Source organism: Vidua chalybeata, chromosome 11, assembly GCF_026979565.1.
Source record: "Vidua chalybeata isolate OUT-0048 chromosome 11, bVidCha1 merged haplotype, whole genome shotgun sequence".
Lineage (NCBI taxonomy): Eukaryota > Metazoa > Chordata > Aves > Passeriformes > Viduidae > Vidua > Vidua chalybeata.
In genome coordinates this window covers 11,881,223-11,907,547 of record NC_071540.1, presented here as the reverse complement: position 1 = coordinate 11,907,547, position 26,325 = coordinate 11,881,223, and the positions used below count along the sequence as shown (strand labels likewise).

At 39.3% G+C, this 26,325-nt stretch overlaps 2 protein-coding genes across 2 annotated transcripts in view; both read right to left on the bottom strand.

Moving 5' to 3' along the window:
* Positions 1 to 10,663: 10,663 nt before the first annotated feature.
* Positions 10,664 to 26,325, bottom strand: part of LPCAT2 (lysophosphatidylcholine acyltransferase 2) — a 29,578-nt gene continuing 13,916 nt past the window's right edge. The window contains exons 8-14 of the mRNA XM_053952890.1: positions 25,685 to 25,739; positions 22,882 to 22,964; positions 22,216 to 22,341; positions 21,026 to 21,179; positions 14,414 to 14,512; positions 12,599 to 12,740; positions 10,664 to 12,328 (exon numbers count right to left, since the gene is read on the bottom strand). Coding sequence (XP_053808865.1) covers positions 12,084 to 12,328; positions 12,599 to 12,740; positions 14,414 to 14,512; positions 21,026 to 21,179; positions 22,216 to 22,341; positions 22,882 to 22,964; positions 25,685 to 25,739 — 904 coding nt within the window. The 3' untranslated portion in view covers positions 10,664 to 12,083. The remainder of the gene's footprint in view (positions 12,329 to 12,598; positions 12,741 to 14,413; positions 14,513 to 21,025; positions 21,180 to 22,215; positions 22,342 to 22,881; positions 22,965 to 25,684; positions 25,740 to 26,325) is intronic.
* On the bottom strand, positions 18,366 to 19,596 carry CAPNS2 (calpain small subunit 2). The gene has a single exon (XM_053952891.1). The coding sequence runs from the start codon at positions 19,524 to 19,526 to the stop codon at positions 18,777 to 18,779; it is 750 nt and encodes a 249-aa protein (XP_053808866.1). The 5' UTR covers positions 19,527 to 19,596; the 3' UTR covers positions 18,366 to 18,776.

Sequence of the window (26,325 nt, the reverse complement as noted above, 5' to 3'; positions counted from 1 at the left end):
TGAAGTTGGTGTGGTCAATAACTTCATCAGGAAGAGGGCAACTGAAAGCAAAACTATCAATATTTTACAACATCTAGGTCAGTTACTAGGTTGTCTGCTTTTTTTTTTTGGTACAGAATTGCTGCAGTTGTCTTCAACATTCCCCTTTCCTGTGGGCTTCATCCCTGCAGCTCTTGATCTGTGTGTCTGTAAGGAGGCACAAACAGAGTTTAATGCAGTGGCAGCACTTCAGTATTCTCTTTCTCAATCAATTAATAATTAACATTGACCACCGATGAGTCTCATATTATTTATCTTATACTTTTCCCTATTTTCTCTTATCCTCATTCTTTCTTCCCTCTTCTGCGTTGATCTCAGCAACTTTGTTCCAGACCCTACAGGGAGAAGGAGAAAATGGGTCAGAGCTACAGAGGCAGCAGCAGGGCACAGTCTTCTTACTGGAACGAGTCTGAGGCCAGGAACAGAGAAGTGCTGGAAGATTTGTTTCTGTGGTATAACAGCACAGCTCTGATGGCACAGTAATTCAGTTTTTTTACTTTTAGGAACCACTAAAGCAGTACTGATGCTTCCTTAACTGTGCTAGTTCATTATCATAAAATGTAATTTTCTGGTTCTGGTATACAGTTTGTAGGACCTATTTGATGGGTTCTGCTTCTTGGCAGATCTACCTGATAATGCAGCTTCCAAAAATGCACATGAAAAGGTCAGGTTTCTGTGCTGAATAAATTATTATTTGTATTTTGGTGGGGTTTGGCCCCTGTTGTTATAGGCTCTGTAAAATGCTCAAATAAAGGCCAGTCCAAACCCTAAAGAATTCAAGTTTAAAAAAATAATCAGATACGAACATGTAATAAGCTCACATCAAAATCCCAACCTTTTGGAAGGAATTTGGATGTAAATTGGATCTTGGAAGCTCTGGAGGATTTATAATTGAGAATACCAAATGAAACTCTGGTAGAAGCCTTGCCATGACTTTGCTGACATTAGCACTAGGCTGGTTTACTGGGGTTGATAGGGGCTTTCTTCTTTCTTGTTTAATAATGTATTTCCTCTTGGAGGAAAACTGTGGTAGTAAAACTCAGCAAAGCCAACTATGTGTCTCATAAACAAATTCATTTCCTTCTTCAAACATTGTTTCATTCAAGAGCAATACATTCAAAATTCCTTTTAGTGCTGGGTTTTTAATTGGTTCCTTTTGCAGGAATGAAACAACCATTCTTTGAATCTTCCTTGAAGTTTGCTGAATTTGTTAAAATTTGCTATACTGAATTGCAGTAAGGGAACAATCCTGATAATATAATTAATATATGATTTTATTTAGAGTTTCTTAGGAAAAATCCACACATTTGTTTGTAATGGTGAGCATTTGCCTGTAATATGTGTAGAAAATCACCTTTAACTTTTTCCCTAGAGGGATGCAGTTGAGTTTCAGGGTTGTTTAATGATATCTAAAACAAACAAATGAAGGATACCTTTTCCTGTAGTGAGGAGATCTCATTTCATTTGCTCCTGAGAAAGCCTCAGATTTCTGCTGGTCAGACATTGAGTGAAATAATTATGCAACTAAAGGTACCATGATTTTAGAATTAATATTGCTGGAAGAGCATTAATATTTCCTGGAAGGTTAGTGATTTGTATTTCCTCTTTTTTTTTTTTTTTTTTTTTTTTTGATGGTGTGGGATCTTTAAAAATATTTTTATTCAGTCAAAGAGTAGAGGAAACAATATGTGATTGCAGCTATGTGGCAAGACTGGTAAGTAAGGCTCGAGCTGTGGTGTAACCCAGGGCTGAATGTGTTCCATTAAAGTTCTTCATTAGATGTTCTCTCGTGATAAGTGGGTTCAGGGATCAGCAGCCCTGGCTTTTGAACCATTTATCAATTAATGAGAACCCAAAGATGAATATGGTGATGAACTGTGGAAACCCAGGGCACTGGGAATATTTCTCTGCCTGCTCTGGGTTGTCCTGACCCCCAGGGGAGCACTGACTTTGACTCTCATTCATGGAGAAACTTCCAAAGCCTCAAGGTAAACTAGAAACTGCAAAAGTGTGAAATAGATTGTAGAGATTGTAGAGTAGTGTAGTATGTCACATGGGTGAGAAATTTAGGTTTTAGGATTTTTAGTATGTTATAGATGGGTTCAAAATGGAGGATATAGGGTGTTGTCTTGAGTTGCCTTCTTCTTTCTTCTTCTTCCTCTTTCTTATTGGGTTTAGGTGGTATCTTGTAATTGGGTAGAAAAATCCACATTGTGGGTCTTTAGGGGTCAGTTATTGGGTTAGAAAGGAAATTAATTTAGGTGTCACTTCTTAATTGGGTAGCTTAGTTTTTGATTAGACTTAAAAGACCTTGTAACATGAGATTGTTAGCCATTTTTGTGCTGTTTTTCCTGCACGCAGAGTCTGGTGCAGACAGTGTGCTGAAGTTTTGATAAGATAACAATAAACAAAAGCTGAAGACCGAAAAAGTTCCATGCATCTCTCGTTCCTGACACAGAACTGCTCCGGGAGGGTCTCCCCTGCCAGGGGAGCCCCAGGGAGTTGCCCAACTTGGGGCCAACAAACTCACAATGAACATTGACTAGTTAGAGTAGAAGCAAGAGGAGATCACAGCAGAATATGGCACCGTGGCAGTGCTCCCTCACCCAGGCCTGAATAAGGAAAGGATTGGACAGAAGTTGCCATTGTTGGAAAAGAGCCAACACACACACACAGAGCTGCCTCGTGAGCCAGCCCCAACCCTCAGCAGCAAAAACCAGCTCAGTGTGGGGCTGTGCCATACAAACGAGATGAGCTTCCTCAAGCATAGGTGAGGCTCTCAGCACAGAAGGAGCTCAGGGTTGGTGGCACTGGGTGCGAGCCCCTTCCATTACCCCCACTGCAGGGCTCTGGAAATTACCTGGCTGATTCCTATGAGCCAACAAGTCTGTGTCGTGCTGCTCTGCTGTGCCTCTGGCTGCCTGATTACTGGGATGAAAGTTGTTCTTCAGCCAGGACTGTGAAGGATGCCTGGTTTCTCATCAGTCTTTGTTTGCCCTAAGAAAGCAGTGGAGGAAGAGAGTTTGTGCTTTCTTACCAGTCCTGTGCTTAGGTCCTCCAGAGAGCTTTTTTTCCCAATTAAAATGGATTTAATAGGGGTTTTCTTCTCTTTTATCACACCATCTTTGTGCCCTGGGCTGTGTTTTCTGAAGAAACAGACTGAAAATGTTTTTTATTGATACTTGGTCCTCTGAGCTGTAGGTAGCTTTTGGAACATGGTATATTAGGCACAGGGGCACCTTGCCCTTTAAACAAAATGACCTTCTGTCTCTGAATACTTCCATACAGCATTTATCAAGAGATCAAGGTAAATTTTTACCTGAGACACTTCCTCTGAAGTAACTGCTTCTGAAAAAATAAAGACGAGCTCTTGATTTTTAAAAATCATTCTCCACTGTCTGAAAGTGGATGGCAGCAGTGGGTTACAGGCACCTGTGTAATGACAAACTTCTAAGCCAAAGTAAATATTTTCTTTTGATGGTCTATTACACCAGTAAAGACTCCAGTTATGAAGTTCTTTTAACTGAAGACTCCACATCTGTATGTGTTTTATTCCTTAGATTTTGGGTGACCTGATTGCAAAGTGCCCTTTTTAAGAGAGATAAAATGCTAACCTTATAATCCTGGGTTTTTTTTTTTGTAGTTAAGATTGTATCTGAAACAATTGCCAAGGTGGTTTCTTTACTGCTGTTCTTAATTAGGAAGTGTCACCAAAATAAATCGGGTTCAGTTTTGCAGTATCAGTATAATTTATTATGGAGAGCATGCTGAGCTGAAATGTAGGTAGATGGCGAACAACATCATGAAGTTATTTTGTATTTTCTCATTTAGGAGATGGTGGGATATACTGATGGGTAGGCCTGATTCAGAATCAGACAGGATTAGCATATATTTTTCATCTAAGAATTGCGTGGGAATTTGCAATATTTTAAAGAAAGGGGTGAAATACCTAATATTTATAGAACAAATTACTTCCAGAGAAACATCCAGTGTTTAGGAATGATTCAGTCTTGATTAATTAGCCTGCCATACACAGTGATATAGCTAAAGGACACTTCCAGCTGTCTTCATTTTGTGTGACCAGTGTGATATATTCCCAAGAGACTGAAGCCCTTCCTAAGGAGAGAATACTTTGTCCTGGTTGCATCAACAGTCCTTTCTCGGGTACATTGTGACATCCTTTTTTGTGGGATGTGTTTTGTCACTGTGCTGTATGGGAGATGTGTGCGTAATAAATCCAGTGGAAATAAACAGTGTTTTCCCCCTTGTGAATATGTGATCCATGATTTATTTATCCACCCAGACTTAGACTAATAGCATGTCAAATGCTGCCTGTTTGTCTTCCTGTTGACATATTTCTATCAGCAGTGTCCTCTGTATTATGGATAGGAAAAATACTAGCAGATTTATAAAACAATGGCTTAACGAGACCAGTTCTTTGATGTAAGCTAGATGGACTCCACTAGGGAAAATAATAAGAGATTAGGTGGAGGGGAGGGGTTTTTTGTCTGCTGTGAAATTGTTCACATTAGGCTGGAAGACGAGTAAAAGGAGACAGACAGACTCCACCAGAAGGTCAGACACTGACCTGGCTGCTGGGCTAGAGCTTGCTGATGTACCCCTGTAACTGTAGAGAGAGCTGAGATCTCTTTCCCTTGCACCTTGGCGTGCCCTGAGTCTTGGTGGGAAGAATCAGGCTTGGTATCACAAAAATGCCTAGAGACAGCAAGCAAGTCAGAGATAGCTGTAGGTTAGGTACAAGTATTTTAATAGGGAAAAAGATGCTAAAAGAGTCTAAATGCATCATATTACCATAACTATCAAATTTGTTTAATCTGTGCTTTTCATTGTCTTGATGCTGAATTCACCTTCTTGCATCTGAAAAAAATAATCAGTGGGAGTGTTAAAAAATGTCAAATTGGACTACAGGGTTTGGAACACCATGAGCGCCCATAGGTAATTCATGAGTCAGAGCTCTTGTGTTTCTATGTTTGCTAAACCAGTGCTTTCCTGTGCAACTTTTGGCATGGTAGTTGCTTTATTTTTGCTTTGTCTATTTATAAACTGTTAAATAGCCAGGAAACTGTTCTTATGTGTTTTATACAATATTTCAATGGCTGTTTCTTCTGCTTAAGCTGCAAAGTCCATTTTAATAAAATAAATAATAATGGAGATTATTGTCAAAGGTGTCTCCTAGTACTTGTTGCCCAAAGGCCTGGTTCTCTTTGGTCCACTAAATATCTTTTCTACCAAAAGAGAAGTTTGCATTATAGAAAGCATAGACTTTTGCCTTAAATTTGGTAATACCAAAGGTTGAAAGAAGGGCTTCTGCCTGTGTTTATTTCAAAGGTTGTTTTAGGTTCAGTGCAGCTTTGAGTTAATAATAGTTCAAACCTGAACTTAAACCATATAGGTGACAATGGCACTGTTTCTATCCCCACTGTGTATATTGACAATACAGTTTTCTGCTTACAAGAGATGGGCTGTTAAGGATGTGATTAAATAACGTGATGGAATTTGGCATGCTTTCATTCGAAAGGCCAGTGGGCAAAGTGTAAACATTTGAAATGATTTCTGCTTTGAATGGCTGCTGTAGCTCATGGCTGGTTATCTCCTGTTTCAAAGACTTCCGGCACTGAGGAAAACAGCTTTTCTAAAAGCTGCTGGCAGTTCTGGTATGACTCCTTCTAGTCTCCTACACTTTTTCCTGTTCATTTCTTTCTTATGTTTTAAGAAAACACTTTGAATTTTCCTGCAATCTTTGATATCAGGAGATATGAGCAGAAACACAGACTTGCGTATCTAATTGTGCACTTGGCCTTATCTTTGTCTGCAAGGCTGATGTTTACCTTTGAAAAGGAAATTATTCTTTTTGAACAATTATAGCCTCTAAGCTTTCATCATGTCTCTCTAATCTGTAGAAGCTTTGCTTCTAGTGCACTGTCAGATGCTTAGTGAAGTTTTAGGAAGATTATGTCCTTAACAAAAGGGAAATAAAGGGGCTTTTTAAAATAAGAAAGCTCTTTTTAACACTAATTTGAACTGATCAAAATGTTATTGATACACTGGTCTTTTAAATTCCATAAGGATAAAACTAAAATACTGCAGTAGGCAGGAATGAGCAGCCGTAGGAAGAGAGAAAGGGGGGACCAGTTCATTAGATCAGAGATAGCTCTATAGTGGGCAATGCTGTGTTGTTTTTAAAAAGCCAAGCTTTGCACTGGGTGTGTATGAACAGGAGCATTGACTACAAACTACAGAAAGTCTTCTTGTCTACTGAGGAATGGTAGGTCTGGAGCTGAAGCTGAGAGCTTCTCTCTCTGGAGAACCTAAATGAAAATAATCAGTAGTTTAGAAAGTGCAACCTGCGAAGGAAAAAAGAAAGAGATTTTGCTTTTTGACTTAAGAAAAGCAGGCTGGGAGAGGCAAGAGAGAAACAGACATGATGATAAGATCTAGATATAGGTATGTGCAGTTATAAATAGTTACCCAGCAGAAAAATAGAAATTAATCAAGTCTCCTTGAGCAAGGTGAACACAACACTTCAGCTTCAAAAGTATTCAGGCTAGACCAGTAGAAAAACTTTTCTAATAGCAGAAATTATTGAGCAATGGATTAGATGGGCAAGGCTGTGCAATGTTCCTTTGTGGAGGCCTTTAATGGCAGGTTTAATCTAGTGAATGCTCACTCCTTCAAATGATTGCTCTTATAGAGTATAGATGCCCAGTATAGAACAAAGCAATGCACATGCAGCTGCAGCTTTAGAGGTGAACCTTGCTTGAACCTCTTTTTAACAAATAATTTTCAATCTTGAAAGGAAGAATTTCAACGGACTATTTCCTGGAATAAAACTTGTAATAAAATTTAACAGATGAAAAAAGCTAATATTGATTTATTATCAGCACGGTAAAGCATGCAATAGCATGAAAACCAAGAATAATCATGAAGTGGGAATAGAGGAGGGGTATATATTTACTTTCAATCTGTTGTAGCAGGAAGAGGCTTTAAAAGTAGTGCTTAGCCAAGGTAATGAAATATTTTCTATTATAACCTTGTCATGTTTCTCTGAAGTCTCATCAGTCAAGCTGTAGTTGTTATAGAATATCACAAAGTAAGAGGATGGCATAATAAATAAAATTTAATCAGTTGTGGTATTGTGTTCCTTGATGCTAGTGATGCAATTCTCAGCATCCTTACAATAACTAGTCATGGATATTTTTCCTGTTTTCTGATTATTAGTATTGTTTTCTACTTTTAATAAGTACAAAGCATCTGGTTGATACCTACAGGATTAAGCATTCACTGAAGTGCTTAGCAGAAGTTGGGTCCTTAAATGACCCTCCTGTATTTCCTTTGTCATGGCACTAAACCTGCTGTGCTTCTTGAACTTTATCTGAGTAGGTGCTGCATACTGTATTTATATCAGACACATTTTATTGTTTGCATTTTGGCTTTATGAAATGTCAGAATTAATCTTATACTAATGAAATGTTCAAATTTCATCTCAGCTATGAACATAGCTGCTAATCCTATAAGATGTTTACTTTCTGCCTCTCTGGCTATGTATAGTAACAGAGAGTCTGCAAACTTAAGCACTGCTGACAAACGTCTCCCTGCTGCTAGTCAGTCTAATAAATGTTATTTCATTGAGTAAAGATTTAAAATTAATTAATTCAGTGTCATTAAAATCCCTTGCAACCTTTGACAAGTTTGCTCTTACTGCAGGCCAGCAAAAGTAGTTACCTGAATACTGCATGTGCCCCTGAATCCCACCAGATTTGGTAATTTTTATGTTTTAATATTAAAATTTAACTTTAATAATTGTGGAATATAACTTTTTATGGTGGTAGCTATGCTTTAGGTGGAAGTGTGGAGGGAGAAAGTGGAGAGAAAGGTAGGTTGTTTCAAGAGATGCAAAACAAAAGGGAAAAAGGTAAGCCAAAGGGCACTGACCAGAGTCCTATCTTCCAGCAAATCACACAGAGTGTAGCTGCCAACCTCCCAAGCCCCTCCTTAGCATTTCTCCTGTGGCATTCTCAAAGTGAGAGCTGTGTAATTCTGAGCATGAAAGCTCAGGCTGCATTCCTTGCTGAAGGCTGTGGTCAAACAGTTCACAGCACTGTCCAGCGTGGGTGTGTTTGTATATGTAGGGACATTTTTCACATTTAGTTTGTAACCTTCAGGCCCTGATTTTTCACATCCACAGGTTCTGAGTAGCTCTTGGCACCTACGCAAGAGGAGCCTGCTCAGGTAGAATGGTGTATTTATTTGCACTGGCATGGTGCCTGAGGAATTACCCAGGAATAGGGCCCTGATGGGCTGACTACCATAGAAGCAAGGTCTTGACAAATGTTTCTCAGACTTCTGATACCCAGGGAATACTTTGTTTTAGATGGGAATTGCAAGGGAGATGGCAGATATGGCCAAGCAGCCCTTACCCTGTGCAGCTCTTCTAGGAATGGTCAATAGAGCTATCACACAATACAACCCTTGGCTGGACTCCTCTTAGTCCTGCTGGGGTGTTGAGAAGGGGAGAATGGGCAGAATCCACAGCTGTTGTGCAGAGTTTCCCTTGTAAACCATTCAGGAATCACAAAACTTTGCCTCCCCTGCACTCCCACGCCATGGAGCAAGCTGATGAGGAAGAGGATGTGGAATATTGTGGAATATAATTTGGCACCTCACTTATTCTGATGCAGATGAGCACAAGACTTCAGGAACAGCAGTCACTGATGGTTTGGTGCCTTCTGATTGGTGCTGCCCAGTTATTGACTGTGAGGAGAGCCATTTTCAGATGCTTTCCATCAAAGTGTTACTACTCCTCATAGTTCTGATGGACAGCAACCAGCCAGGAATTATGTGATTTTGGCAGTTTAGTGCCAGATCTTATAGAGGTATAACCTGACAGGAAGCCTGGATGTGTCATCTCTGTTTCCACTTATATAGGCAGTAACACTGATTCAGCAAAGGAAGTACAAATAGTTTTAGTTTTCTTGGATTGAAAGGTCTTTGCCTCAGAAATCAAACTCTGGTGTGGCCAGTGGTGACTCTGTTAATTCACCTTCCTTAAACTTACAGTATTTGTGTCTTTGTTGTTCCAGGTGTACAAAGAAGGTTCACTTTTCTAGGTGACCCAGCATTGCCTTTCATGTGTCCAGAAACAAGAGCCTAGATTAAAAAATGTAAATGAGATTTATTCATAGTGTATATAGTTATCAAACCTCATGATAACAGCATCCCATGAGCCTGTATTCTTGTGAATAAGTTGTGTTTCCCTCTTGTAATAGACTTGTCCTTGTTTGATTCTTGCCTGTGTTAAGATTGCTGGAGTTTCTGCATACTTTGAAGTGTCTTGTTTTTGTATCCATGAAGGATTTATCATCAAATCCATGTCAAAGCAAGACAGAGAAGTCCTGATTCAATAAATGATGTTTTCTATGGTGACATGGGGCCAAATATCCTTTCTGCTGTGCAGGACTCACAATGATCCTAAAGCAGCCCGTAGAGTTACAAACTTACACCTCAGGAAGTCTGAGGCAGAAAGGTGTCATCCCTCAATGCCTGATTGAGAGCCATTTTATGTTCAGCATTTTTAGCCTTCTCCTTCTGTTTAGTTCCTGCTCTACCACTTAATGTAATGCCTGTTTATTGCAGACTGCTTTTAGTTTGGTCCTTTTAAAAGCTCCCTGAGGCACGATGATGCCTAGAAATTAATGTATTCCCTTCCTGCACACCCAGCAGATGTGTGTATATTGAGTTAGTGTCTCTAGTGTTTAGCTAATTTCTCTTCAGAGCATGGTTGAATCACTGCTACATACCAAACCCATTTGTGGCCTTTCCTCTAACTACAGGGAGGTAGATTTATATGCACAATATTTTTAGCTGTAAGTGCCAAGGGCTTGTGTGACTTGCAGATTTTTATAAAATCACTAAACATGCTGTGCTATTGGACAGCACAGCTCCTGGTGCTGAATGTGGCTGGATTCAGCAGGAGTGTGTGTAGGGCAGCCTTTGCATCCCAAGACCCTGAAGTGCTTTCCTTTGCCATCTTTGCCCACCCATCTTTTTCTTACTGGTTGGAATAGAAGTAGTCTTTGAAGAGATTACTGCTGGTTGAAAAGCTGAGACTTTGGTTAACATGCTAGGTAAAAACATCCTTGCTAAGAATTAACATGTATTCCAGTTAACTGTATTCCTGTTTCTCCTTCTCTAATTGGGACAAAATACTCTCCTAATGTTCACAATACTCAAAGCCATGATTGTTACATCTCAACTGTGGATGAGGTCACTCATTTTACATGTAAATGGTGACACCTTATTTTCCATCAAAAAATGGTGCTCTCTCCACAGATTTGCAGACCTTTATATCATAATCCCTCTTGTTGAGGTAGCCACCAGAAGTAAATCTTTGGAAGGGTATTGGTCCTGTCCTGCTCTTCCAGTTCTACCATAAAGCAAAGTGCCACCATGCAGAGAACTGAAAATGCCAACTTCAGGCTGCACTGAGTTTACCAAGGTAAGACATCTTAAGCACGATTTCCTGGAAACCCCCCCAGCCCCTTATGGTAGACAAAGTACCCTTCCCACTATACTAAAAATAAAAAGACTCAGCTGTTCAAGTAAAGTCTTTTAAAAAATATAGATTTATTTTAAGCACATGAAACATCAGGAGAGGCACAATTATAAACAGAGAAAGTAAAACATAGCAATGAACTTGTGGCCAGACTGCAAGCAATAACTTAGAGGCAGAGGTTACCATTTCACATATGAAAACCTGCTGAAAGTTGGTTATTATTGGTACTAGACAGTCTAGGCTTTGCTCATCTCAGTTTTAATTTGAAAATATCTTCTCATTTCATCCCTTCCAAGTTTTTATTGAGAAGTATTTGCCTAAATAGTGTATAGTATTTTAAATAGTGCATAAAGTGCATTCAGATAAAGGATGGAAAAAGGTAAAGGCCCAATTTCCAGTGCACTAGAGAGGACCGAGGCAAAACATATTCAAATAATTGACTAGGAAGAGCTTAGTTTTGAACCAAGCCCCAAGAACACTGAGTAATGGCACAATAATGCAAATATGGTTTCTAGGAGACAGCTTTAGATAGATACTAGAACTATGGTTTGACAGCATATTTGCCTTTCAAGCTTTGTAGAACAAGGTCACATTCCTCTGTTGATAATTGCGAGAATAAAAAAATACGCTGAAGTTTGAAATGCTCCTCCCAATGTGATCCTGAACAGTTGTTACTGTAAACATGGTATTTATTTTGAAATAGTCCATTAATTCTTAGGTCTTACTACCTGCATTTTCCTCTAGACTGTAAGCTGCTATCTTGGAATTCCAATTTATTTTTTGTTGTTAGAAGTGCAGCCATTTCCATCTGTCACCAGCCTTTAGGCCTAAAATGGTTTTTGTTAACATCAGTGAACCAGCATGTCTTGTTCAGAAGCTTAGGCTTTCTGGTTCATAAGTAGTTAAGGGCAATCTAAGGACAGCCAAAAAACATAATCTTCAACTCTCAGCTTCCTGTAACTCATTTGTGTGTCTCAGAAAGTTGAGAATATCTAAGTGATATTGCAAATTAAAACACTCCAGCATAATTTTTTTCCCTTAAGTCGTGTCAGGGATGTAGAAGAATTGAGCAGCACCAAAAATACCACTTGTTTTTAGACAAGTGGCCTCCTCAGTCTCCATTCTGAGAGGTCACTGCTGGAGCCTCGTACCCCTCTTAGCACACCTGTTACTTTTGTGGAAGCATGATCTTGGAAGACACTGAACAACACTCCCAGTACTGTGATACTGACATTAAGGATTGACAGTGGTTTTCCCCTTACAATCAAACAGGAATAACTCCTCCTGATATGAAAGTAAAAAAAAAAAAAAAAAAAACAAAAAACCAAAAAGAAAACCCAAACCAAAACAAAACAAAAAAAAAAAACACCCACTTTTTTTTTTTTAAGTTTTAACTTCCATCTCTACTTTACATCAGTTGTGCTTATAAACAGCTGGGGAAAAAATTCTTAACTGAATTATTTAACTCTTCTCAGTCATCCTTTTTGTCAGAGGTACTTGAGCTATCTTCTTCACTGCCTTCAGGACAGACTTTATTTCTTGCAAATGGTGTTGTTTCTGAGACCAGGGCTGTGCTTCTAACTGGGCTGTGTTTGCCTTTGAGTGGCTCAGTGTCATGATCCTCAAACATACCTAACTGGTGTCTCTGTAGATCTATGTATGTAGTAAACAATGAGGCATATTCTGGATGCTTGAGTGCAAAGTTCTTGAACTCCTCTGAAAAACATTAAAAAACACAGATACTATATGCAGCAACAGAATCAAAGAAAATTTCAGTGCCTGCTTCTTTCACTGAAGCTGATCTCCAGTTAGTTCCCTCTAAGGAAACCCAGGAGTATCACACAAAATATCTAGGTCTGTGCTTCAACAGTTATCCCCAGAAACAACATATGAGAACCATCAGGTTCTCTTGAGGGAATTAAAAAAGGAAACCCCTTGTCAATATGACAGCCAGAGTATTCTTTCTTACAAAAGGACGTAGCTTACCATAGGAGAGCTTCCCGGTTTCATCTGCATCTATTTCTTTAAAGAGCACAGAAACATCAAGCTCAGGCAGCCCCAGTGCTGACTGAATGATAGAAGCAAACTCATTTTCTGTTATAGTGCCATCCTCATCCATGTCAAAGAGCTGGAAGAGACAGAACGTGTAGAAGTACTTTGGCATCACTTTGCCTATGAACCCTCTGTGCACATTAGCCACTCATCGTGGCTTTCCAGCACTCAGGAGATCTGTGAACAATGCCTGGGATTTGAAGAGCCTGGGATAAGACTAAGCAGACGCTTTGCAGAGCAATGTCCATACTACAGCTGGGAAGAGAACATTCTACCAGAACAAACAAATAAACCTCATAGTTCACTGATAAAATAATATAAAACTGATAAAACATAAACAAAGATGTATGCTTACTGTCACCATGAGCTATTCTAAGAGTCTACTGGATTCAGCCAGTCTATACTGGAACATCTTAGGTTTTAGTTTCCATTTTTGTTAGGTTATAGCACATCTGCTATCAGATTAAACTTGCTATCACAGTTTATGCTCTGACATACCTAAATTTTAGTGTATGTGATTGATCACTCACTAAGGAACTAATTATAATTAACAAGGAATTTTGGTTCCTGGAATGCAGTCAGTTGATGTACACTGATCATCCCATCCTGCCCAGTGCAGTGACAGTAACCATCTGCTATGAATCACTCCTGGAGAAATACAAGGGATGGATGGCTGTAATTCTTAAATACTTGCTACAGGCAAACTTTGCCATTGTGAAGGAAAAGACATTTATTGGCACTGAAAACAAGTAGCAAAAGGAACCCACAGTTCCATTTTGGACTGAAACAGGCTTTTACCGGCTAAACCAGTTGTTTTGTGCTGAAACTGGAGATTAAAACAAATTACTGATTTTATAATCAGCATGCTTGTGAACAGTATAGTCTAGGAAACAACACAATGGAACAGCAATAGCTGCTAGGCTTGCTTCTTCATAGGAATCTGTACTGATGAAAGATCCCTAAAAATGAACAAATCACCTTGAACAGCTCTAGTGCTTATCTGAAAAGAAGCTAGTGGATATAATGGATTGCCACAAAGCCTCTGGTACTTCCCAAGTATGCATCAGTACTAGGAAGCACCCAGTTTATAATGAACATGAGTGGTATCTCAATCTGTTGTTCAATAGAGTTCGTAAGACCAGACTAATGGGTAAAACAACTGGATCTGTGTCAAAGAGCTACTGAAAAAAGAGCCAAGGATTCACAACATGGGCACGCCTGGTCATGTATTGTCTGCATGTACCTGAATGTGAAAGGAGCTACTGCTCCTTGACTGCTTGTACTATCAGGGCACCACAGGAAAAACCAGCAGCTCTTAGATGCAGTCCAGTTTTCAATGTGCCAGTCCTGAACAGCCCTTTATGTTTTTTCTCCCTCCTCTTTGTTAAGAACAATGACTCTAGTGAGGCTTAACCCACAAGAGGATATTATTCCATCTATTGTGACCTTGAAGAATCACAGCAGAAAAAAACCTCAGGCAAAAAAAAACTACAAGTGGTGCTGAATAATTTTTTGAGTTAGCCTGCCAAGTTACATATTCATTAGTGCCTTCTGATGGCTTTTGAAACCCTTCTCTATGATGCCTGCAATTCTTCCCCTCCCTTTCACACTCTAAATGTCAATTGGTTTAAGAGAATTACTCACATTTGCATAACAGATTGAAGCTATAAACTTATGATTTGAAAGCTAACAGACTTACAGTCAGTCTTGATTTGTCAGGTTTGTAGATTTACACTAAATTGAACTTACCTTAAATGCCATCCGAATAGTCTCCTCTGTGTTGGCTGAGTTACAAAGAATAGACAAACCAATTACATACTCTCTGAAGTCGATGGTGCCATCTCCATTCTGTAACCCAAACATGCATGGCAGTAGTTATAGTTAATACTGCAAATCACTTTAAAAGCTTTTCTGTAAATCAAACACAACACATGCACTAAGACAGTTTACAAAACTTGAGATTTTTGTTCTTCCTGGGAAAAAAACCTAAGAGCTCACTAAATCCGTAATACAATTGCTGGAGTAGCAATAATACGTGTTTTCAATAGCTACAAACTGGGTATAAATTCCTATTTTATGAACAAACAAAACACAAACAAAAAGATTTAAAACAACTTCAAGTTTTTCTTTAGTACGTGACTTTCAGGAAGGCTCTAAGAGTAACTGGAATTCATGTGTTTGAGATAACTGTAGCAGCGCATGCAGCACTGGCACTTGCTGAAGTTCAGAGACCAATACAACACAATGCAGAAACAACAGGCCAAGAGTGAGGCTTGTTGCTTTGAGTTTGAACCTTCAGCAATAAAATATATGTCAGTGAAAGGACAACCAAATCTACCTGGTTTATCTTAAGCTTTCCTCTGAAGCCTATGCACTGCCCTGCATGCTCTTTGGAAGCCAATGCACTCCTCTACCTTTTAAGCCAGAAAGGCAAGGAATTCATTGGAACAGCCTCTGTAATAATTGCAGTTTTGATCTGAATAAACATTTCAATGCATTAACTACAAAGCTACATCAACAAAACATTTGAAGCCTGCTTTGATGGGATTTGTGATTAATTCTGTGTAAGCTGCATTATATTTGCAGACAGGATCAGTAGTGTTTCTGTCACCACACTGGAAGTTTCTTGAGTGTTTTGGGGAACATCTCTCTAGGCAAAAGCCACCTGCAAATCTTATATGGTGGGAGACAGAGCAGGTAATGACAGATAATAGAGATGACAAGCAGTTCATTGTTTTGAATATTCACAATAAGCGCATACATCAAAAATGTTTTAAAAGCAAACTGAAGTGTAAAGCAGAGCTCCCTTTGTGGATAATATGTTTTGCATTTCAACAAGAAAAACATTTTCTTAGAAAGTGGAGTCCCTACATATGAGAACAACACAAAACTTTTCCAGCCAAGTGAGAGAGGGGTGGTCAGCTGTGTAAATCTGCAGCAAAGAGCCAGACTAGGATTCTATTTCTGGCTCTCCTACCAACTTCTAATGCCCACTTGAGCATACCAACCTTAACCTTACTGCTCTTGGTTTTCTGCTGCTGAACAGTGCAATATGCCAGGGGAGAATATTAAGGCTGCTCTGTAGAGCACTTTGAAAATTTTGGATGCTATGAAACAGGGATTTCAGTAATTGAATTTAGATTTTCAGATAGTTCTTGATTAACAAAATATGCGTAATAATATAATGAAATCAGTATTACTAACCTGTCATCATCAAGCTATTCACAATATTTAAAACTTCTAAGATATAATTTTATTTAGCCTCCAAAACCAATGCAGAACTCTTTTGCATAGACAACTGCCATTCTCTTTATATTGATGGTCTAACCAATCTTTTTGATTGACCTTTTGATTGACTTTGAACATCTTGTACTTCAGAAACCTGTGAATTTCAGGTAAACTTTTGAGCACAGATATAAGCTATGAACTTTTAAGTTACTTTCATGGGTGTTTAAGGGTTATAACTTTTGACAGTTTTTAATCATTAGAAAAGGACAATGTTGTCCCATATACATTTTTACAATTTGTTTTATTTACAAGTCTGAGCTCTCATTGTGGTGCAGAGTTTGACTTTCAGTATTTTGTCTGCATTGTAGTTCTCAGAGGTAACAGACTTAACTTTAAAGTGTAACATTACAAATATAAAGTCTTAAAACAACCGAAGCATGAGTGCAGATAATTGTTCAAAGTTCCATAGAATATTATTTTTGGACAGTCTTGCAGGCTGTATTCTTAGCAAAGGATTGTTTGATGTGATTAGAATATTTTAAAAATTTATTTTCAAAGTCAAGAATATGTATCACAGTAAAAGAATTGGGAAATAAACTTTAAAATAATTTAATTAAAAACAACTTCTGAAAGAAGTTAACACAGCTGTCGCTGCACATGGAAACATGACCAAAAAAAAGACAAAATAAAGGTCATATTACTTTCATTAAAGTGTGAAAACTCAGGAATCAAAACTGAGTGCAGTCAGACAGAACTCCAGCCATTTTAGTAGGAAATAAAGCCACTATGCTTACAAGATCATGTTGTGACTAGTTCTACTAAACTCTAGGATGCTGGCTAACTTCCAAATGCTCTGGCATTCTGGTTAAGGAGAAATGATGGGGTTGCTGCCTGGGAAAAGAAATGGAAGTTAAACTGAAAATACGGGAAAACTTTAAGTGTAACACCACAGCAAAAAGCACTTGTAATTTTCTTTCTATGCATATCTAACTGTGTTTGCAGCCTATGTACCCAAGAATATTTTTAGGAAGCAACGTGGGAGCTAAGCTCCAGTTCTCTACATGGTAAAGTAGAACATCAGAATTTGGGTATTTGTAGTTACGCTACACAAAACAATCAAAACATAATGTAACCTTAACAACTCTTGTTTTCTTTAAGGAAGCCAGCGTTCTGCTACTATTTTCCCTATACTGTGCTGTGGTAACGGGGGTTTTGTTGTTAGTTTTTTATATAGAACAGTAAATCTCAGACTTTGGAAAACAAGAAAGTTGCACTGTTACAAGCATTCTCCATTTAGATTTGCACAGGGACTGCAAGCCAGATGCAGTATAAAGCTTAAAGTACTACTGCATCAATACTTTTGAGAAGGATATCACACTTTACCTCCTGCTCACTTTTCTATTACTCAGAGCCCAAATGGCACTACGTGGCACAATGGATAACTGAGTGCTTTTCCACTGAAGAACTGGGAGGAGGCTGAATGCTGTTAGGAAGGAATTAGCCTCTTTCCTCTGGGATAGTATGAATATTTTTCTGTTTGCTCTTAAACAAAGCACTGGAGGAGAAAGGTTTGGGCACAAATTTTAAGTCAGTTTCAAGTAAAAGGTTTCTGCAAGTATACCAGGGAGGATATCTCATCAATTTGAAAAATAATATTTGCCAAGTGTAAGTGCAAGACTTAGAAAACAAAGCCATGGAAATTTACAAACCAAACCAACCCACAGTACCCCATTAACATGCAGATGGCCTGCAGGTATTGAGTGGTATTTCTCAATGACTCACTGCTGTGTCCCTGGGGAAGGGCAGGGGCATGAGGACTCTCACATCTGGAGACTGTCTCTAGTGCCAGGCTGTCGATTTAACTCATCTTTTCACATTCCATCCAGCTCACACACACACGAGACAATTTTCATTTAAAGCAGCAGAGCCTTGCCAAGAAATCTGCCTTGTGCAAGACCTGTTTTGATCAACAATGTAATCCTTAATTCAAAGAAATGCACTTTTGACAGTTCATGTTATTCCTTTTATTTTTTTACTCAGAAGTTGACATCTTAGCCAGAACTGCATAACTACCTTGAGTGGGATGCTGCACTCTGTGTAAATTTCACTCAGATGGCCAAAGGTTGACTTTGGCTCTCTGTCTGCTATGTGACTGCATAATTATTTCAAGTTTCGCTAAATATAAATGTAGTATTCTAAGTTGTTTGCTTTAGGCTTGAAGGAAAGAGAGAAAAGACTAGTTCATGGAACTGTAGAAAGGAGATCATTGCAGAAGTAGTCTCATGTAAGTCTTCAATTTTGTCCTGGCCACCAAATAGAACTGACAGTAAAACTGAGGTTTTGCTTCAGCAGCTAAGCATGAAAAAGCAGAAGTAGAAAGGAAATTGAATGATTATGTAAGTTCACTGATCATTACAGTTACTGCAACTCTAATGTTCCCCTTGTTAGAAATAACTGCACAAGACTCTACCAGTGACTGCCTTCAGGCAAACAGCCTTTATTCCAGCTTAGTGACTGCTGGCAAATCAGAACAGCAATATCAACACCAAACAGGAGCTTTTTTATATAATAGTTATACAAGCCACGTTACATGAAAAAGTAACTAAGCTTTGATCTTTCCAATATATTGGATCTTTCCAAATATATTCCCTAACCTTAGAATCTAGAAGTTTCTGAACTTACGCAACTGCCCAATCAACAACCTACACAGACCCCTCAGAAAAGCAGACTAGTGCATGCACAAGAGGAATCACTTGAAGCTGAGCCATCTACCAATAGCTACACCTGCCTTAGAAAGACAAAAGGCAAAGACTACAGTTGTGTAGCAGAGGAGTGTAGTCCTCCAGCTGTATCTTCCACACAAAGCCACTTCTTTGCCACACCTTCACGAATACATGGTCAGCTGCAGCCAGTCTTCAATGGTCACTCTGATGCGCCCACTTCCATCTTGGTCCAGGGCCTTGAAGGCCCGGAACATGCTGTCCAGGCGCACCAGGCAGCTGATGAAGCTGTTGAAATCCATGCTGCCATCCTCGGCGGCGTACCTGCGCACGATCAGCTGGCACAGCTGCTCGTTCAGCTGGAACCCCGCAGCTTTCAAGGCGTTTGGCAGCTGGGCTCTCCCAACAGCGCCTGACTGACCAGCATCGTACTGCTTGTACACACATTGCCACTTCTTGACGTTGTTCCACAGATACTTGAACTCCTCAAATCCCAGTTTGCCGCTTGCATCGCTGTCCATAACGGCGACCATGCTACGGCAGGTGTCCAAGCTGAAGCCATCTGCCTTCAAGTCTTGGTGTCTGGAAAGGACTTTGTTCAGGATGTCCCTTAGCTCGGTGGCACACACTTCCATATCATCTCCAGCCAGCTGGGCAAACAGGCGACGAAATTGTCTGATCTCATCACTCTCCTGAGCCTCCACATTTGTAAAATGATTGCGAGGAGGTGGAGGTGGCTCTGGATTATACTGAGCTGCTGCTTCACTTATAAGGTTGACGAGACCTCCAACAAGTAGTCCTCCAATATTCCCTGCACCTCCACCTCCTGTTAGCAGCCCTCCAAGGCCACGTGCAAGGCTTCCTCCACGACTACTACCACTTCCTCCACTCAGCAAAGCTTTAGCAAGGAACATTGCAAAGATTTTCTGAAGTGAGACACTCGGAGATCCAGTGTTCTGTAGCTCTCTGAAGCTGTTTTGTGTCTGACTTGGGTGTGGGCAAAACACAGCTTATCTGCATGCTTAGGCTTCGTCGTGTCTGTGCATGTTTCTGGCTGCCAGTTATGTCTCACTAGTTTCTGTCGGGTGTTGATACGCCCCTATTTCTTTTCTTCTTTGCATTGTTTGTTTATGTGATTTGAGGAACCATTTTAGAGAAAAAAAATAATGAGGTTGAAACCCACAAAGCAGAAGTCTCAGAATGCTTGTGCTCATACCTGAAGCAATTTGAAAACAGCTCTATTAAATGAGTGTGACTGTTCCTCAGTTGTGCTGATCTCCTTAAAGGTGAATGCAGCCTTGCACTTTGTTTTTACAATCTTTTATTCCCTCAAAATTTTAGTGAATTGAGCATTACTTTGCTAGTTCTAGTCATTGATGTTGCACCATATAAAGAAAGTGAAAGGAGTATGATTGCCCTTAATTATTCTGGCTGCCACTGCACATTTCTGATGTAGGTACTGTGCTTCAGGACTGAGAGTACATGCCTCAGGAGCCAATAGTCCAAGATGGGGAGGCAGGAATGACAAAAGGATGAGTACCTAGCTCTGCTAGAGCTTCAAGGCATTCAGCAGATCAGGACATATGTTTGACTCTTTCCTATTTTAGAGTTTGTAAAAACTTTTTATGTGGAAAAATCCTGAAACAGTTTTAATCAGCATATACCATGGCATCCCAAGGACAGGTGTACTGCTAAGGCTAACTGGTCAGGAAGAGTGATGGTGAGTTGGGAAAGCTCTTATGGTAAGAGAAAACCTCCAGTCCACAGGCTCTTGCAGGACAACAGGCTGTGTGCACTGCAGCACATGTGGAGGCCTAGAAGTAAGAGTAATTCTACCTCTGCTCTAGTCTTTGATGCTTCTGGTACAGAGAGAAATGCAGCCATTTTTGTCATCCTCAGAGAGGAGAGAATTGGACAGATTAGCACTGACTAGGGGTAAAGCCTTAATGATCATCTTAACACACAGCCCCCTTTATGGCCAGAGAGAAGCAAGAGGAGTCCCTGTAAAGTCTAAGAGCACCCTTTACAAGCACAGCAGGAGCACTGCAGTGTTCACTCTGCCTTAAATTATCTAATTAATTACAACAGCTAACTAAGTTATCAAAATGTACTTAAGATCAAAATCTGCAGTCAGCAGAAGAAAATATTCAGCTATTACCAGCATGAAGATTATTGTGTGATCCTGGTGGAGTAACTTGGTCCACGGGATGGCTGCCATCTCACAAGGCAGAAACTAAAGAATGTTTTCTCCACTGAAACTTATGAACAAAACTTTAAGTCACCTACCTTGCTTACAGAAACTGTTAATCAAGAAGCATTTACTGAGCTGGACATAATGAAATACAATAAATATCCTTTCGGTACGTGATTTCTAACAAAATATTGTCATCTAGTCACTTAACCAATTACTCACCCTGTCAAAAAGCAGAAACAGCTCTTTGAGGACATCTGAAATAGGCAGCTTCAAGTACTCAGCAAACTCCTCAATTCCAATTCTTCCCCCTTTGGAAGCACTTGCAATAGCAGCAAAAGTATCCAACTGCTCTCTGACATGATTCCATTTTAGGCTATGCAAACATGAGGGAGAGGAGATATTTCTATACAGAAGTTCTTGGACAGATGGAATTTCAGTAGGCGTTATTACAGTGTTCAAAGATGAAAAATTGCCAAACAGGGCAATTCAGACCAGATATTTTACTTTAAATCAGTAATTAAGGACTGCTCCTCTCTGGTTATTAATATTAAAAGCAGGCAGTTCTACGCTTGGCTATGTCAGACTTCCATAGAATAATTTCTCAAACCTAGAATTGTCTGTCCAATTACTAGGCTGCTCCAGCAGAGAGCTTTTAATTACCATAAATTCAGGTGTAGCAGTATTTTGCTGCATCATGCTCTAGGGTATTTCCTTGACAGAGGGAGCAAGTCTCAGCTCAATTAGCAAGCTCTCTACCCAAACACCAGTATTGCTAGAGCCTCAGAACAGTCAGATCTCTGCAAAATACACCACTGCACCTCGGTAAGAATAATTAGGATTGCCAGGTAACTATTCCCAATGGAATTCTATAAATGGATATACAGCACTTAATAATAAGGCAAGATTTATTGGACACATTCAGATTTCACCACAGCTACGCTGGAGTACATGGCTCAGTCCTTAAATTCTACTGTATCCAGACAGAAAAAACTGACATCACTAGTGACACATGGCTGCACAGTAAAACTAAGAACAGTAAGCTGAAGTTTCAGGCTGGAAACTTCAAGGCCAAAAAAGGCTTTTTACTTCCTGCTACAAGCTGCCAGTGCCTCACCACTAAAGCAATTTAAATTTCCACCAAGATTACCATCAAGTGCTCTACTTTTCTCACCCTTTGGTGAGAATAATCTTTTCTCCTGCAACAGTGGTGACAAAAATTACTCAGGATTAGTCCTTACTGGGATGTTCCTCATCTCTGATTTCCTTGTAATTTATGTAAGACGTATGCAGAAATACACTGTATTACACATGGCCAAGTCTGTTTTTTGGTTATTTAACCTTTGACAGACGGCCATCAACACCTGCAGCACTTTAGTAATTATGTGACCAAGCAATAAAACTTCCCTTACTTGAGTTTCTTGCTAATTTTGGTGAACTCCACCAGCCCAGCTTCCATGGGTAACGTCAACTGCCCTGCTGAAATCATCAGTCTGCAGTCTTCAAAAGTGTGATCAGTGATTGGCACATTCAAAGCACTGAAATAAAATTAAGGAAAAGCAAAATCAATTTTGTATATATGAAAATAGCTTTTTGTAGGCGGTTTCCCTTCTCTGATACGTGAAACAAATGGTAATTTATTCTTGCACTGCTGCAGGTAGCACAAAGCAATATACACCATTTCATGAAACTGTGAAACCACACCATGAAACTACGTTATGAGTAGCAGCACCATGAGGTTTTAAGATTTACAATCTTGTAAATGCAGCCCAGTAATGCTGGAGAACAAACCACCACCCACTCATCCTTGCCAAGCAAGGAGAGATCCTTTTATTCCAGATTTCTGTGAATTTAACATACCATGTTCCAATGTAAGACAACCTTTTTTATGCTCCATGTAAAAACAATCAGGGTAATCTAGTACAGGATTTTTGACACCTCTTAGTGAAAATCGAGAGCAATTCCTATGTACAGTACCTGGGACTTGACTAAATTGTACTTTATGGCTAGGCTATATGTGGAATTGCTGGATATAAAAGAACAGTTCTCAGAGGTTTTATTGATGATCAAATACTTACTTTGCCATGGTTTGTCGGACTCTGTTGGCAAAAAGAATTGGATCATTCTTTTCTTCCTCAGTAGGAACATGAACAGGCAGAAACTGAAAGGGATGAGTTATCCAATCAATTCAATAGTTACCACTTCATTAGGAACATGAGCAATTTCTTATTTTTGTTTGAGTGTGGGAGAACAGGAGAAAACCATCAGCCATGCAATGAAAGGACTGGGCGCTAGAGGTCTCAGCCACCTCAGAAACTGCTCAGGCTCCTCTGCCCTCCCCACACAAATGAGATTTACTGCAAAACTCTCAAGGATTGGTAGAAGCTTCTTTAATATGTAAAATCAACTCCCCAGAGAAGGAAAGTATAATAAATATGTACTTAGTTAGAAGATTAAATGCTGTACTGGTAAGAAATACTGCACACTTCTTTTCAAAGATCCTTTTAAAGTGATGTTACATATTAGACTAGTGTATGTGAGAGTTTTAATGTTTTTAAATACACACTGCAGTCCCACTTTGTACCTGTTAGTTGTATCTGTCAGCATGTGACTGATAAGTTTCCTGTACATTCCACCCCCCCCCGACAACAACATTAAGGAATCATAGTTCTGAGTTGTAAGTAGCACACTAACTGGATACAATTTTGGAACTCCAACCACACCCTCTCCTACCACACCTAGGAAACACCCCAGTTATCTAAATGGAAACTTATTTACTATTGAGGATTCAGCATTATTATGTAAGAACTTGGAAGTACCTTGTCACCAAAATAGCCTCTAGATGAACTATTATCTATTGTAGCATGAACCAGCACCTGTTTGCAAAATAGTGTGTGTGGAGGAGTGCTTTCCTCTTTCTTCTTCAGAATTTGCTCACAGCTCTGTTTACTGTGCCTTCCCCCAGCTATGGTTATAATTTATCTGAGTTCTGCTGCTCTGCACCCTGCCCTTAATTCCTAGAATACAAAGATTCCAAAATAAGGTGTTGCTCATGGTTCATTGGAAGAAAGTTGTTAATTATGTGCTTTGTTAAGTGTGTTGCTTTAGTTATACTGCAGTTGCTGGGGATGCATTATTATAGTGCTAACTGTCCCATATAAACACAGTTTGTCCTGAACAGCCATTTAAAGTTTGTTTTTAAGGAATGCTTTCTCTTTATAATTAAAATAAATGAGTTTATGGAATTGGTTATCTGTCAAATAACCATAAAAATTTTCTGTTTGTAATTAAAAGTTGTGTCTCCTGTAAGGAGAGGAGAAGTCCAGCTGTTGACAGGAATATTTGAGATTTCATTCCTTCTGCAAGCAGTTGCCAGCTTTGTTCAAGGTCTGAAATAGGTTCCTGGTTATTACAGCTCCCCTTCAGAAGTCACATAACTCTTAAACTGAGAAAGCCCAGGCACACAGTACACCGAAATCTCTGACGTCCCTGGGTGAGAAGAAGTCATAACTCCGGGTTTATCTACGCAAACATGGTCATGGTTTTGAAAGTGGTCATTACTTCACTTGAGGCTGAGGTCTTGCTCACAGTGCAACGTAAATTCCTGGCAGCCTAAACACCACCTTCATCTCCTTCCAAAAAAAACCCCTACAATTATTCATAAAACCTGTTTGCCAGAAACAACAGCTGAGCAGCAAGAATTTGGTTTCTTGACCTCCTGCAGTGGCTGTATGATCTCACACCTCAGCTGCTTATCTGCTGGAGCATGGCAAGTACATCTTCCCAGTCAAATTCAGTCCTGTAAGAAGATTCTTCACACCTCTTTCAATAGCAAAAATATTTCTCTGATCTGTTTGTGACCTAGTCTCTCTTCTTACAGAATCTGCCAATTGCTGTATTTTTTGCAGCCCTAAAACTCACTGCCAGGCTCAGTTTCATGTTCAATATCCCAGTGTGTTAGCCCTGGAGCTCATCACTGCTCCTGCACAGCAGGTAGAGGCACTGCAAGACTGGTGGGAGTGGAGAGGCTACTTGCACACAGCATGGGACAGCAACAGAAATGTCCACTTCTAAAAGGAATAGTTGGATCCCCTGCTTCCACAGGAAAATGTGTTCCTTCTCTTTTTAGAAACTGAAAGGCTTTTGCACTGATTCTAAGAAGTTAGTTTCATTTTGGGGACACATGCTGCTGTGAAAGCTGAAAATTTTTTCATGTTTCAGTTTCATCTCTTGGAACATGAAATTTATTTTCTAAAAAACAAGTTTGTCGTCTCTTCTGAAGTATGGAAAATGCTGCTCTTCCTTCAATGGGAAGGACTACATTAAGTGTTTCTTGCTCCCATGTATATAAATCACATAGCTATGCCCTACTGAACAAAATTATTAGGAGAATTATCTCTTGATTACACCCTCTACAAATATGTGTCTAATGCATGCACTATACAGGAACACTGAATGGGCTCTTAGTTGTAGAAATCTATGACAATCCAGTCTTCCAGTGAGGAAGAGAATTTTACTTCGAAGAGATCAGAGAAATGGTGAGGTGGGAAAAAGAAGTTGTTACCTTTGACAGAATGTATGTTAATTCTTAGTTTTAACATCTGTAGAATTCATGTGGTGATAATTAACAGTGATTTTATAATGCTCTAAAAATAAAGACATTTCCAGCAGCTGTCTTAGAAACTCATCAGAATGATACATACATATGGACAACAAATTAAATCTATTACTTACTATGATGCTTGTTCTTGTTTCTGAGACATTTGTTTATCGTTCACTAAAAATAACTAATAATGTGAATAATGCATTATATTGTGAATATATTAAAGCAGAAATTCCCTGGTTGCTAAATCTTAATACAAAAATATTTCCAATTCTTACCTCAACTTCTAATCTTGTGAAGATCTGACACAGTGTCATTATGCACAGCTCTTTACTGCAGGCAAAGAGGGACAAAAATTAATTTTACTTATTTAAAACAGAAGAATTCGCATGTCAGTAGATTAAACATTTTAAAACACAAAAACCCAAAGCCAGTATTAGGCAAGGTTTTTAAGTACCTTGCAGTGAAGTTTCCCAAAAAGTTACTTTTCACATTTTTTCCAACAGGGCTTCTGCATATAGCTGCTGCTTGCTCACAGGGCAGGCAACTTGTTGTCTGCTCCCATGCACATTAACAATTCTGCACAGCTCTTTGGCCAGTAAAATGTCTCCCTCTCTTTAAGGAAGTCCATGGATACTGGATTTTAAACTTTAAGAGCTTTGATTCTGAGAAGAAGCTTTACTTCATCTTTTATTCTCTCAGCTGCAAAATAGGACCAGTAACTTTCTTAAGCAGAACTGGATTTGTTAGTATTTACTAGTCATTTTTCAAATTACAGTAAAATTTACACAGACGTGTTAATGAAGGGCCAGTAGGGTCAGGACCATCAGTGCTTTTTTAAAAAGTCACAAATTTTAGGATCAACGGATAAGCTCGGGGGAGGAAGGAAGTGCTAAAGCGGATAAGCACAGTCACTTCA